This window comes from Sander vitreus, chromosome 8 (genome assembly GCF_031162955.1).
Source record: "Sander vitreus isolate 19-12246 chromosome 8, sanVit1, whole genome shotgun sequence".
NCBI classification, from domain to species: domain Eukaryota; kingdom Metazoa; phylum Chordata; class Actinopteri; order Perciformes; family Percidae; genus Sander; species Sander vitreus.
Genome location: NC_135862.1, coordinates 28,924,538 through 28,938,749, shown reverse-complemented (window position 1 = coordinate 28,938,749; position 14,212 = coordinate 28,924,538). Strand labels below are relative to the sequence as shown.

The following is a 14,212-nucleotide window of genomic DNA, read 5'->3' as shown; positions in this document are numbered from 1 at the left end:
TTGGGAAGCACTGCAATTGTGGCTGTGTTTGCACTAATATTGAATTTGCCTTTGACAATAGCTGTATTAAACATTTCCAATAATGGTCGGCCCAGTTCATCCCAAAAAGCAAGATAAAACTCTGGTGGAATTCCATCCCACCCTGGGGACTTGCCTTTGTTCATGTTCAAGGGCTAACCTTAACTCTTCTAGGGAAATGGGGGCATTGAGCAATTCAGAGTCATTGTCAGACAAAGAAGGTAAATTGATCCCTGAAAAAAATGTGTACATGTACTGGTCTCAAATGAGATTTCAGACTTATAAAGGGTAGAGTAAAACATCTTGAATTCTGTGTTGATATCCCGGGAGTCACTCAAAGTACACAGAGGTGTTAATGGCCATTATATTCGAAACATTTTCTCAGTCTTAAAGCTAAAAGATGGCGTGGTCTGGCTCCATTAAAATAATATGTTCTTCTGGTCCTGTGCATAAAAAAACTCTGCTCTACGTCTTAACAAGTTCAGTTCAGTTCTTGTCACAGCTATTCTTCCCTGTAAAGCCTGTACTAATTTCTAAAAAAAATGATTTAGTCTTTCTTTAATAAAGATACAAAAATCTTCATTTTTAAGAAGTGAAACATTGAACCACCAACGTGATGCCCTAGAAGGCGTGCCCAGGAGTGTAAATTGTGCAGAAACAATAATGTGATCTGATAGCGAGCAGGCCTTGATGACATTATATATCTCAGAAAAAGATGAAGCTGAGGCTATTACATAGTCTATTCTTCAAAAAGTCTGATGCCTTGCTGAGTAAAAAGTGTTTAGATGTAGGATTAATAGTGCGGTAAAGATCTGTTAAGCTAAGTGCTGACAGGAAGTTCTGAAAATCTTTAGATGAATGTAACTGAGCTGGCGTAGAGCGGTGAACAGATTTATCCAAAGTCAGGTTTACAAAGGAAGTCATCTGCACCAAGAACAAGCGAAAAATCCTGGAGGTGCAGTAAGGTTGTAGTTAAATTGGGGAAAAACTCAGGTTCATACTAGGATGGACCACAGACAGAAATAAAAGTGATTTTGCGCCCAGCTATAATAGTCTTAATTAAGGAAATCCTACCATCCTCACTACCAAAATGTCCCAATATATTCATTGAGAAATTAGGCTTCAGTACTACTAATGAGCCCCTAGTTTTGGTGTCTAGCGATGCAGATGCTTCTATATACTGTAGTAGTGCTTGTTGGAAAAACGACGAACGTCTACAGTTCTTAAATGAGATTCGTGTATAAAGGCAACGTCCAGTTGTTGTCTGCGCAAGAGACTAGACAGGCTGTGCGCTTAATTTGGCCATTCAGACCATTTACGTTCCAACTAATTACATGTAAACTACACGTTGCCCCACAATAATTAACACGTGTTGTAGTACCCTTAAAATCAGAAGCAGGGTAATAACATATAGGGGCAGTGCAGCAATCAGACCACACTAGAAAATTAAAATGCCAGGAGAGATCCATCCCACCCCAAAAACCCCAGTCGCCATCAACCCACATGTCTCCAAAGAACAGAACAAAAACAAAGTGATGGAAACACCAACGACAATTCCTGACTCCTCCCAGGGAGTCTTATTTTCCCCAAATTGGACCCGTGATCCTTGAGCGGCGTGTACATTCCCCAACGCGCTCATTTTGACCCAAACCTTCTGTAAAAAGCGCACCACCCCCACCCCTCCATCACACAGTTGTTTGTAGCCAAGGAGGACACGGAGGATTAATGCTACGTTTACACGTGGTCGGCTATTTTCATAAACGGACATTTCAACCTCTCTGTTTTCAGAAAAGTGTTCGTGTTGGCCTACTATTTTCTTTTCCCTTGTCCCCCTGTAGTTGTGTAAAGCGTCCTTGGGTTTCATGAAATGCGCTATAGAAATCAAAGTTATATTACATTAGTTGCTACAACAAACTCGTAACGTTAATGCTTTGGCTTGTGACACAGTGATACCTGGTTTAGCTCACGATACATCCAAAGTAGGCCAAACACTTGCAACACTTGAAATGCAACGAAGCATCTGTAACATATTCTCTTATTGTAAATGAATTGCTTTCTGTCTGAGCAAAACATTCATCACAACTACATGACCTCCCCGTAACGCTAACTCAGTATTCTACAGTGGGCAGTACAGCACCATAAAGAAAAGACCTTTACGACAGCAGGTGTGGTAAAAACACTACCACTTTTGTCCAAAGGGGCCGCTCGAATCAACACAAACTGAAAGTTACAAATAGCCGCTTTAGGAAGCGTGTTGTTCTTGACCTCTGTTGATCACCACTCAGGCACTGACATCACTCACTCGCCTGCCGTTCTCACTCATTTTATGCTTCTGTGTTTAATATACTGTATGTTGAATCTGCCCTCTGAATTACGCTACCCCATGGATGTATTACCCCTTATATTATTCCACCAACTGCGGAACGTCTGCGGATCAGCTCCGCTGCGTGCTGGCTCCGTGCTCCGCCATCCTTCAATACCCACCAGGTCCAAATTTGTTGCGCAACGGCTGTGGCCATGACTGATAGCTGAAGTCACAAGGACACACAAGATCTCGCAAATTCACATATGATCGCACGATACAACAGGGTGTAGTGTCTATAAACAGAACCACAAAACCAACAACAGTTTGTTTCCATCCATTATGACGTTTTCAAGGTGTAGTGCAGGGAAATATGATCTGCTGTGAGCACGGTGTATTTTATTTTGAAAATCAACCAGATGTTTAATTTTGTTTCTGTGCTCGACTTCCTGTCCCGCACGATCTGCCCTGTGCTGAATTGCTGCGGAGCTCTCCGGCATCCGTCAAAAATAGAAGCTCTGCGTATCTGCTCCAGAGGGCTGCGGATCGCCGGAGCTGGGACGGAGTTGGAACGCAACCGTTCCGCAGCCGTTCCGCAGTCAGTGAAAATACACACATTGACTTTAACGGAAACCTATTGACTCCGCCGCCGTTCTGGAGCGGATCCGCAGACGTTCCGCAGTTGGTGGAAATTGGGGGTTAAGCGTGGGGGTAAGCACGTGTCGCGTATGGTCACGCAAGTATCAGAAGTGTAGAGGGGTTCAGAGCATGCAGACCTTAAGAGGAGGTTGTACAAATTATATTTTGTAACCTAATCACTAGTGTTTATATGACATCCATCCTTAATGTCATTGTTTATATTGAATTTGTATTTTTCTTATTCTATTTATTTCATTTAGCCTGTTGAGCAAAGCAAACATGTCTATTTTGAAAAGATTGCTTTTTGTTATTTAGTTTTGTAAAATATTGAGTTATTTGAAAAAAAGAAAGTATTACACATTTTTGTTAATGTATTTTTTTTGTGCTCGTTTAACTTTGTGTTTAAGTTGAGAAATACACATTTCAATATTGTTGTACTTTTAAATACATTTACGTTGTTTGAAGCTTTGCCCACGTTTCATATGAACAGCCGACATTGTAACATTATATATGACAGAAAATATGGAAAAGCATAATAGGTCTCCTTCAAACCTAGTTTCTCAAACAGGGCTCAGGTCCTTGCACAGCACATTGTGTTGACAGATTCAACCATGTTGCCAGGCATCAGTCTATTGAATAAAATGCACCTCTCTTGATTGTTACAACAACAAAACCCTGACTGGGCGTTCCTTAATGACTTCACAGTGTTTCTGGCTTTACAGAAATGAAGAATCAGTCAGTTGTTGCAGTAAAATTAATTATTAAAGTTTGAGTGATTTGGTGGGGCTATAAAATACATATTGTGCTTTGGGCACTCCCATGACTGAGCTTTAGTGCAATTTGATTTCAATAACCAAACCCATGTGTCAAATACATGAGGAATTTGTTGTGGTCTGGCTGCAGTGCTGGGAATGTCACCACACTTCTTGTGTGCCATACCGCCTGGTAATTTAAAAAAGACAAGACAAAAACGAAGCTACTGCACAATATAAGCCACAAAGTGCTTTACAGGGCATTACACAAAATACAAGACAAAACTCCTAGAAGATAGACTGGCCATGTGAGCACATATTTTTAAAGTAAACGTGAAGTGATGTCAGGACAATAACTCATACCAACTAGTAGTTGCCTTGTCTGTATGTAGTTGTCTTCTGTGTGTATATATACTCAGTAAAAAAAGAAACGTCCTCTCTCTTTCAACTGCCTTTATTTTCAGCCAACATGCATAAAACTTTGTATGAACACAAAAAGAACACATTTTTCACAGACATGTGACTAACAGAAATGGAAAAATGTGTCCCTGAACAAAGGATGGTCAAAATCAAAAGTTACAGTCAGTATCTGGTGTGGCCACCAGCTGCATTAAGTACTGCAGTGCATCGCCTACTCATGGACTGCACCAGGTTTGCCAGTTCTTGCTGTGAGATGTTACCCTACTCTTCCACCAAGGCACCTGCAAGTTCCTGGACATTTCTGGGGGGCATGGTTCTCGCCCTCAACCTCCGATCCAACAGGTTGTGTTGATACAACGTGCTCAGTGGGATTGAGATCCGGGCTCTTCGCTGGCCATGACAGAACACTAACATTCCTGTCTTGCAGGAAATCGCGCACAGAATGAGCGGTATGGCTGCTGGCATTATCATGCTGGAGGGTCAAGTCAGGATGAGCCTGCAGGAAGGGTACCACATGAGGGAGGTGGATGTCTTCCCTGTAACGTATAGCATTGAGATTGCCTACAATGACAACAAGCTCAGTGCGATGATCCTGTGACACACCGCCCCAGACCATTACAGACCCTCCACCTCCAAATCGATCCCGCTCCAGTACAGAGTACAGAGTACAGACCTCGGTGTAACGCTCATTCCTTCGACGATCGATGCGAGTCCGACCATCGCTCCTGGTGAGACAAAACCGTGACTCGTCATTGAAGAGCACTTTTTGCCAGTCCTGTCTGGTCCAGTGAAGGTGGGTTTGTGCCCATAGGCAACGTTGTTGCCGGTGATGTCTAGTAAGGACCTGCCTTACAACTGGCCTACAAACCCTCAGTCCAGCCTCTCTCAGCCTGTTACAGAAAGTCTGGGCACTGATGGAGGGGTTGTGCACTCCTGGGGCCTGTTTCACAAAACCAAGATAAGGGATTAAGCCGGGATTTCTCCGTTATCCTGGATAATTTAGCCTTGACTCGGTTTCACGAAAGCGGAGGCACATAAATTACCATGGAGATTTATTCTGTGCAGCTAGCCTGCTCCCGACCAGCCAGGATATTGCTGTTCATTTAAGTACTGTTATTATTTAAAGTTGGGACCATAATTTATTTTTAATAATTATTCATGTGACAGTCATTGTTACTGTTATATTGCTGTATGAAGACTGCTGTTCATATTGTTGTTAGAAGTTTGATGAATATATTATGGCAGTTGGTGAGATAATTAGAAAAGGCTGATATAATTTCAGATGTGTTTTAAATGAAGTCGTAGTTAACAGTGTACATTAATTTATAGAGAATTACTAATAGAATAACTATTGAGCTACCGTATGAATTACATTATATCCATGTACTGTTTGTAATGTGTCTTGTTTTTAATTATGAGAGTGGAATTAGTAGAGAAGTTTCAGACTGTCATCACTTGTTTGTGGAAAGTTCCCCTTGTCACAAGTGTGCTTCTCTTTACCATGTGACAGGTGATTTCACTTCTTTTTTTTGAATATACCAGACTAAAGGTTTTCTCTCAATCTAATAACATATGGAATACAGACACTTGACTAGTAGCTGATGAACACGCATTTCCCGCTCGACAAATCTAAACATGAATACCAAAGTCTGCCAGTTATCAGCAAGCCACGAGGGCTTCCCCCAGCATGAATATCTGGCAGCTGATTTCAATGTTCCTTTTACTTTCTACTGTACTTATGTTTTTTTTAATTTTTTTATTGCAATATGATTGTACATACAACAAAGCTTAAAGGACAATTCCGGCGCAAAATAAACCTAGGGGTTAATAACATATGTGTACTGAGTCGAACGTTCTCTGGGATAAACCGGTGGTTAGCTTCTAACGCTAGCTTTCGGGGCAGATGTTAAATTGCTATTTTATACCACTAACAAGGGTCAAAATAGCACCACACTTCAACGGTAGCATAATGAGGGTCCTTGCATATAAACCGAAACACTGAGAACTTTGTAAGCGTACAGCGTACATGATTATAAAGACAGTAGCGTCCATGTTGGAAAACAGTCATGAGCAGTCGAATCACAAACACTGTGTTTGAGCTATGTTACTGGTTACTGGCAAGGGGGTAAGCTTCGCTTCAGAGCTCGAACCTCCTATGGCGCCATTTTGATGCTACAAAACGATCACCCGACGTTAGCATTCCATTGACTGCCATTCATTTTGACGTCACTTTGACGGCGAATAACTTTACATCTGAAGCGTTTAAAGACTTTAGTTGTCCATTGTTTATTTCTAAAGAAACACGACAATGTATAAAAGGCTCCATTACCTTGTATCTCACGTTATGGCTCTGGAGCAGACGTTTTTGTAAAAATAGGCTAACGATTGTGTCATAACCATGCGACTTACTGTCACATAGTAGAGGAATTACCGTATAGTACAGGAGAAGCTCCCAGGCAGTTTCGACTTACATTAGCTGTTTAATTACTAATGTTAACTAGCATTTTAGTTAGCAATAATTAGCCTGTGTCCATGTTATCTCCTTACATATACCTACGCTCTCCATCTCTGCAATATTTGGAATGATTGAGATTTCTCTTGGCACAGCTACCAAAAGAACTACAACGCTCAGCCATCACCGGAAAAGTGCTTCTAATATCCTTCACTGGTCTCCGTCCAGAGCAACGGGATCTGTTGGTCCATTCTTATATACTGTCTATGGTTACTGGTTGCACAGCGTTTGTCGTTCGACTGCTCATGACTGTTTTCCAAGATGGCGCCCGCATGTAAACATGAACGTCTACTGTCATGTAGGGACCCTCATTATGCTACCGTTGTGTGTATGTGTGTGTTGTGCTATTTTGAGCCTTGTTAGTGGTATAAAATAGCGATTTACCATCTGCCCTGAAAGCTAGAGTTAGCAGCTAACCACCAATTTTGCACCAGAATTGTCCTTTAAGTTCAGGGGGCAGGTAGTAGAGTCTCAAATTTTCATCATCTTTATTTATAATAAATACAAATATGAATTAAGAAAATACTAATTAAGTTTATTTCATGTATTTTTCTGCAGACTGTGGTAATTATTGTTGTAGCCTTATACAATGTACTGCACACCATTACTTACTGTCAGCACAAACGCAGAATAGGCTGCATCACCGGTATCACTTTGTCCTGAGTGAACAGAGGAATTAAAGGACAGAGATGGGTGTAATGCTCTGATGTTGGCAAACACTACAGTTATAGAACAGGTAGCTGACCAATCACTGCCAGCAAAAGTGCCATAAACATGTTATCATCTAGGCTGTAGCCTGTAATTACTTTTAATCCACCTAGGCAATCAACCTCCTGTTCCTGTGTCAGTCCGTGCCTGACACAAATGTCCTCAGAGGGGTTTCATAAGGGAAGCACCGGCACATTGGCAATAATCATAATTTCCCAAATAATACACAACAAACACCATTTAGAAGTGCATGAGTTGGGATCATATAATGCTTCTGAAGTAATACAATTGAAATTAAGAATAACATTTCAACAGTCTACTTTAATTTTATGTGATCTATTCTACTCTGGTCATGCTATGGGGTGATGCTATGTCTATCCTATGGATATTACAAAACTGACCACAGATGAGTGTGAAACTTGACTGTACACCAGACCTGTGTGTCTCATGTGTGGCTGTAAAGCATGAGCCTACAAAAGTAGCTCAGTCTCTGGTGTTTGGACTCCGAATTTTCAATTCTACTCCCACAAACGCAACACAATCAAACATACAAGCAGTCACCCCTGGTTTGACAAGTGTTAGAGTGGTTCATCAGTTTTTAACTCTCTTTGCTACCACCTGGTGGATGCAACAAGGTTTCTGGTATACCACTGTTCTGTGTGTGCTTTCTCCAGCACACACATTTACCAGTATAGAATATGTTTTCCTTATTTCTCATTGGTGTGTATCTCTACAGGATTTGGTGGACTGGCGGAAGCCCCTGGCATGGCAGGTGGGCCACCTCAGAGAGAAATATGATGCGTGGGTTCACCAGCCAGTCGACAGACCAATCAGACTGTTTGGAAACCCCTTCCTGGAGGCCAGCACCAAGACTTCATGGTAAAAGACTCTCTGTATATAGACACCACACACGTGTGTGTGTGTGTGTGTGTATTTCCATTGGTATATGTGGGTCTAAATTCATTTGTGTTCTTAGGAACCAGTGAAAGAGTGTATATTTTACATATCTTTTGAGTTTCTTCAGTGTGAAGAATTTTAAATGTGCTCTGCTGTATTCTACAGCTATAGAGGACTCATCTAATTCCTTTAAATTAAATGTAACCACAACACTTAAAATACATACAGTAGATGTGCACATGCTTGTATGTGTGCCTGTTGATGTGCGGGTGTCCCTCTCTTTCTCTCCATAGCCCACCTCCTGTGTGTGTACATGTTTGTATGTGTATGTACAGTCAATATGATTTTTATGAAATAATGCATATGAAAACTTGGCTTGGTTTTACATCTTTGTCCATTCCTGAGGTTTCCACATTCATATGTGTGAAATTCTCAGATGCCATAAGTTTGATGTAAACCGATTCTGCAGTTTTTGCAATTGCAAAGTGTTGCTGCAGCAGGAGACTTGTTAACTCTGGTATTGTATCAGTGGTATTGTACTGATCATATATAATTGACAGTGTCCCTTTTACAAATAAATTAAATAAAACACATTTGGGACATGAAGTGTGGTCTCAATGTAGAGCCTACTTGAGCCCATCTGAATGGGCTGTGGGGTGCGTCAGACAAAACAAGTTTGAGAACCACATTCAAACAGTTATTGTCAGTGATTCCTAAGCCTATTAACACTGATAGCTTAAGATCTGTCCCACTCTAATTCACTTTCATACAATTCACCACAGTCACACAGCTGTCAAGTTCAACAAGCAGCTACACTGCAGCAGCTGGTGGTTTCAAGAGCAGCTTCAGAGTCCCTGTTACAGGAACACGAAACATTTGTTTTTCACTTTACCTTCTTCAGCTTTTTCAGCTTGTCTAAAATCCCTGCTCTCCTGGCCATTAGGCTGCATCACCTTCAATATGATATGATACGGTAGAAAAATATAAAACAAACATGACAGAAAGGACATTTGTTCTTTTAAAAAGATTAAGATTATGACCATATTGCTATATGCTCTCTTGCTACAGGTACTGGGTGCCAGTGGTGTGGCTTCCTGTTGTGTTTTATTTCAGTTGGCACTGCTACACCACCCTGGCTAAGGGCACCACCAGGCTAGAACTCACTTCAGGTATTACACACACGTGCCTGCCCTCACACACAGCCATATTACAATGCATGCTGACATTATGAAGACATTAGCACCAGACATTCTTGCACACTTTCGTTTTCAGTTACACATCTTTACACATTCTCAGTTTTGTACGCACACAACTATACAAAATGTTTGTTGTCATCATTTTCATGTCCAGTTAATGTGTGTATACATCTATGTCAATATTTGTGTGTGTGTGTTTGTGTTCCCAGACTTCTCTATCCCAATCCATGAGCACATTTTCCCACTGCTCTTTTTGTTGGGCTGGTTCTTGTGGTCATTGATCGAGTACTGCATCCATCGCTTTGTCTTTCACATGAAACCCCCAGCTCATAACTACTACCTCATCACTCTGCACTTCCTCCTGCATGGACAGCACCACAAGGTAGAAACACACAACACCACTGAGGATGAGGGACGGGGCAGGTCTCACGGTCCTAAAACTGGTTCAATCATAAACTTGTATTTGTTTATTATGCATACTTTATAGCACAGTTAATGAATAGCATTATATTGCTCGTAATAAACAACTGTCTTCCTATTCCCCATAGTTTCAATTTCACATTGACTTCTGTTTTGTGAATGCAAATGGAGGATTATCACTATTAGAATTAACATAGATGATTATGATTCTCTTAAAACAAACATTATCATTAACATCTCAGTCTCATTAGATTAAATAGACTTAATTGATCCCAAATTTGGAAATTTTAAGTGCTACAGCAGCAAAATATCAGACACACAGCACACATACAGAATATACAAGAAATAATAAATAGGAGAATACAAGAAAAAATATTCAAAAAATAAAGATAAAAAAATACAAAGGGAAGAATGTACAAATGTATATACACTTTGGAAATAAAAATGTACAACTACTTAAATAGCATTTATAAAGATGTAAGTAAAATGTCTGTGTATGATGTCTGTCTCCACAGTCTCCGTTTGACGGCTCTCGGCTGGTCTTCCCCCCCGGCCTGGCCTCCTTAATGGTGGGAAGTTTATATCTGTTCCTCTGCAGCACGCTACCAGTCATCCTCGGGACATCGGTGTTTGTCGGAGGACTGTGTGGCTACGTGGTGTATGATATGATCCACTACTACCTTCACTACGGCTCGCCAAAGAGAGGCTCGTATATGTACAACCTGAAGGCCTACCACGTCAAACACCACTTTGAGCACCAGAGAGCAGGTGAGCTCTGGAAACCTGAATTTGATAGACATACAGTATAGGCAAGGCAGGGCAGCTTTATTTGTAAAGCACATTTCAGCAACAAGGCAATTGAAAGTGCTTTACGTAAAACATTCAAGAGCAGTTACAAACAATAAAAAAAAAAAAGTGTTATAGAGAATATGAAACCAGCTAAAATACAATAAAGACAGCTATAAAATACTAGAAAAAGAAGTTACAGTGCAGTGTAAGAAAGGAACAAGTCAAAAAAAAGAAAAGTCCTCAGTCATGATTTATAGGAACTGAGAGTTGCAGTGGACCTGCAGTTCTCTGGGAGTTTGTTCCAGATGTGTGGTGCATAAAAACTGGATGCTGCTTCTCCGTGTTTGGTTTTGACTCTGGGGACAGAAAGCAGACCGATCCCAGACGACCTGAGAGGTCCATTCAGTGCTGTATTAACCAACAGTGGTATTTTGAAATCAATTCTTTGAGAGACAGGAAGCCAGTGTAAATGAGGACTGAGGACTCCAGCAGCAGAGTTCTGAATCAGCTGCAGCTGTCTAATTGATTTTTTTAGGAGACACAGTTAAAGTAGTCAATTCTACTGAAGATCAGAGCAAAAATTTTAAATCCAGCTTAGACATAAGTCCTTAAACCTCTGATATATTCTTATGGTGATAATAGGCCGACTTTGTAATTGTCCTAATGTGGCTATTGAAATTCATTCCATGACTACACCTAAACACATACAGGCCTTGGACCAAGGAAGATCCTATGTGATAATTTAATCATTTTGATTCTCCTTGCTTCTGTTTGTTTGATCTAATGTCTTTTTCTCTCTCCAGGTTTTGGAATCACCACCAAGTTCTGGGATCACCCCTTCAACACAGTCATCCCCGATGAGAAATTCTAATGCAGAAATGGCTCTCCTGTAGGGCCATAGGACTTATCAACCCTCCTGAGCAACCAGCCCACATCCTATAAGCGGGAACACACGCAGTTCATTCAATCTCTGCAGCCATAGCTTTCACAACAAAGGAGGAGGCTCCACTTCTGCGGACTCTTTGGCCACTGCAACTAATCCATACATCCATACTATATCACATATCAACAGCATAACACAAATAAATTTAGACCCACATTACCAATGGAATTATACACACACACACACACACACACACACACACACACACACAGTCGTAGCTCCCTTCAGAGGGAAAAAGAAGTGAAAGATAGTGGGTGAATGTGGTAGACGGATAAGGAATCGGATGGGACAGAGAGACAGAAAGTGTGTGAGAGAGTGTATGTAGAGACTGAGTGAGAGAGAGCCCCCAAAATAGTGAACCAACTCAGGAAAGAAATATCTTTATCCTTCCTCCACACTAACTGCAGCTTGAACATTCCTCATCACTGCATCTCTTTTTGCTGTCGATCACTAAGCTACCCCGACGCGCTTGCCACACTCTATTGCACTGCACATTTGTAACAGTCAACAGAAGTTCCCTCCACCATGTTTGGCCTCACTGTAGTTTTTTAAACAACTGTGAACCGATAACATTTGGTTTCAGCTAGTTGAACATGCTGCGATTTATTTGGTGATTTAGATTTCATTTCTTATAAGCAAAGCTGCATAAGTGAAACTATACTGTAGGGCACTACTAATGCAATGTACTGTTGATGTCATTTGAAGCAGAGCCTGAAATGTGGAGATATATTTTTGCGAGTCTTTTGTAATATTTCCTCCATTTTCTTTTCTTTTCGTCAGTACAACAAAGATGTAGAAAAAATATTTTGTAAGATGCTTTGTACAGAAGAGGAGATTCTTTTTGCACTAGCTTTACGTTGTCAGAGAGAGCAGATATTTTCTTATTGGTTAGACATTATGAAAATGCATGTAGATGTAAAGATGGATCGATGTAGAGCGTTTCAGAGGGACAGAGTTAAAGGCATGAGGCCAGCCTGTCAGACTTCCTGCTGTGGGGATCTCGGGGTCAAAGGTCACAGGGTCAGCTAGGTGACAAGAGTGGGTTTATTTTCTCCAGACCCCCCCTTCAGGTCCCACTCCATCCAAGTAAAGCCAGTTTTTTTTAGTGGCCCTGCAGATCCCCGCAGATTGACGATGGATCAGCCATCTGACTGGACAGCAGCAGGTCTTGATAGTGACTGGTGGATCCTCAAAATGTCTCTTCTAAACACTCGACAACACCGATAACTACAGCAGAACAAACTTAATTAAAACCATTTATATAAATAGGTAGAGCACAGTGGGAATATACTACAACTGCAGAAAATCTTTTTTTAATCCCCTTTTCTAGTTTGAAGAAAGACCCTGCTACATAATATATATGTACATACATTCTTACATATGTGAAATAACATGCAAGACCATTTTAATAACAATTTTCTAAGAATAGTAAAATAATAATGCACTAAAATGATTCTATTTCTGAATCTTTTTTTCTTAATATTCAGTGCTGCAATAATAATTAAGTCTTCAGATAAACCTTAAGAGGGCGGTGTCACCAAAACTGTTTCTGATAAAAACTGAATAGGTTTCACCAGGTCTTGCAGGCTTGAGCTATAACTGCACCAAAATATAAAACTGTTGTCTGTAGCACACATGGTTTCTATAAAACCATAACACTGTCTGTCTTACACTGTCCTGTTCATATGAATGTTCAAGGCATCATGAAAATTTTTTTTTTTGACTTTAATATAATGACTACGTACCACAAAGCCATTGCTTCACAAAGAACCCCAAAAAAATATTTGGTGATGGTGAAGATAGTGAACATCATAATGATGATTAGTGTAATAATGCATACTGATTGTGTCGGCTGCTTGGCAAAGTGAAATGATTCCACCTGTTGGAAAAAATTACATACAGATCTTATTAAGGTATATTTATATGATACAGATAAAAGGACAACAGCTTGTAAGCCTTGATTATGACTGGTGAACTTTTCCTGTTACTAAATTATGCAGCGTAAAATTTCCTAAATCTGTTTACTATAATATGTTTAATAACTTTTATTTTGGAATTTTAAATGTCAATGCAAATGCTGGCTATTTGTAAATAATAAAAAGTCTGTATAATTCTGATGTCTGTCTTGTACTTTGTTTGATTGCTGTTTACTACATTTATAGGGGCACTCATAAATTAGATTAGTTTAGATAGACTTTATTGGAATTTTCCAAATTGGGAAATTTCAGTGCTACAGCAGCAAAATATCAGGCACACAGCACACATACAGAATATACAATAAATACATAGGATAGAATACGAAAACATTATTCAAAAAATAAAGATAGAAAATACAAAAGGACAAACCTATATACACAAGTTGGGAATAAAAATGTAGAGCATTCCTAACCATGATGTTGGTCGATCAGTCCACCACTTTGGTCCGCTGAAATACATTTGTATCTCAACAACTATACGATGAACTTCGATTATATTTATTATGCATTGAAGAACGGGATGCCTTGCGCAGCCTTTCGTCTAAAAGAGAGAGAGAGAGAGAGAGAGAGAGAGAGCGAGCGTACGAGTCACAGCCCGCCTTGCTAAGTTTGACAGTGGCAGGGAGAACGGGGTCGGGCC

General features: G+C 40.3%; 1 protein-coding gene across 1 annotated transcript in view; it reads left to right on the top strand.

Moving 5' to 3' along the window:
• Nucleotides 1–13,713, top strand: part of fa2h (fatty acid 2-hydroxylase) — a 45,052-nt gene extending 31,339 nt beyond the window's left edge. The window contains exons 3-7 of the mRNA XM_078257741.1: nucleotides 8,088–8,230; nucleotides 9,317–9,417; nucleotides 9,654–9,826; nucleotides 10,380–10,632; nucleotides 11,457–13,713. Of these exons, the coding sequence (XP_078113867.1) occupies nucleotides 8,088–8,230; nucleotides 9,317–9,417; nucleotides 9,654–9,826; nucleotides 10,380–10,632; nucleotides 11,457–11,524 (738 nt within the window). The 3' untranslated portion in view covers nucleotides 11,525–13,713. The remainder of the gene's footprint in view (nucleotides 1–8,087; nucleotides 8,231–9,316; nucleotides 9,418–9,653; nucleotides 9,827–10,379; nucleotides 10,633–11,456) is intronic.
• Nucleotides 13,714–14,212: the final 499 nt, after the last annotated feature.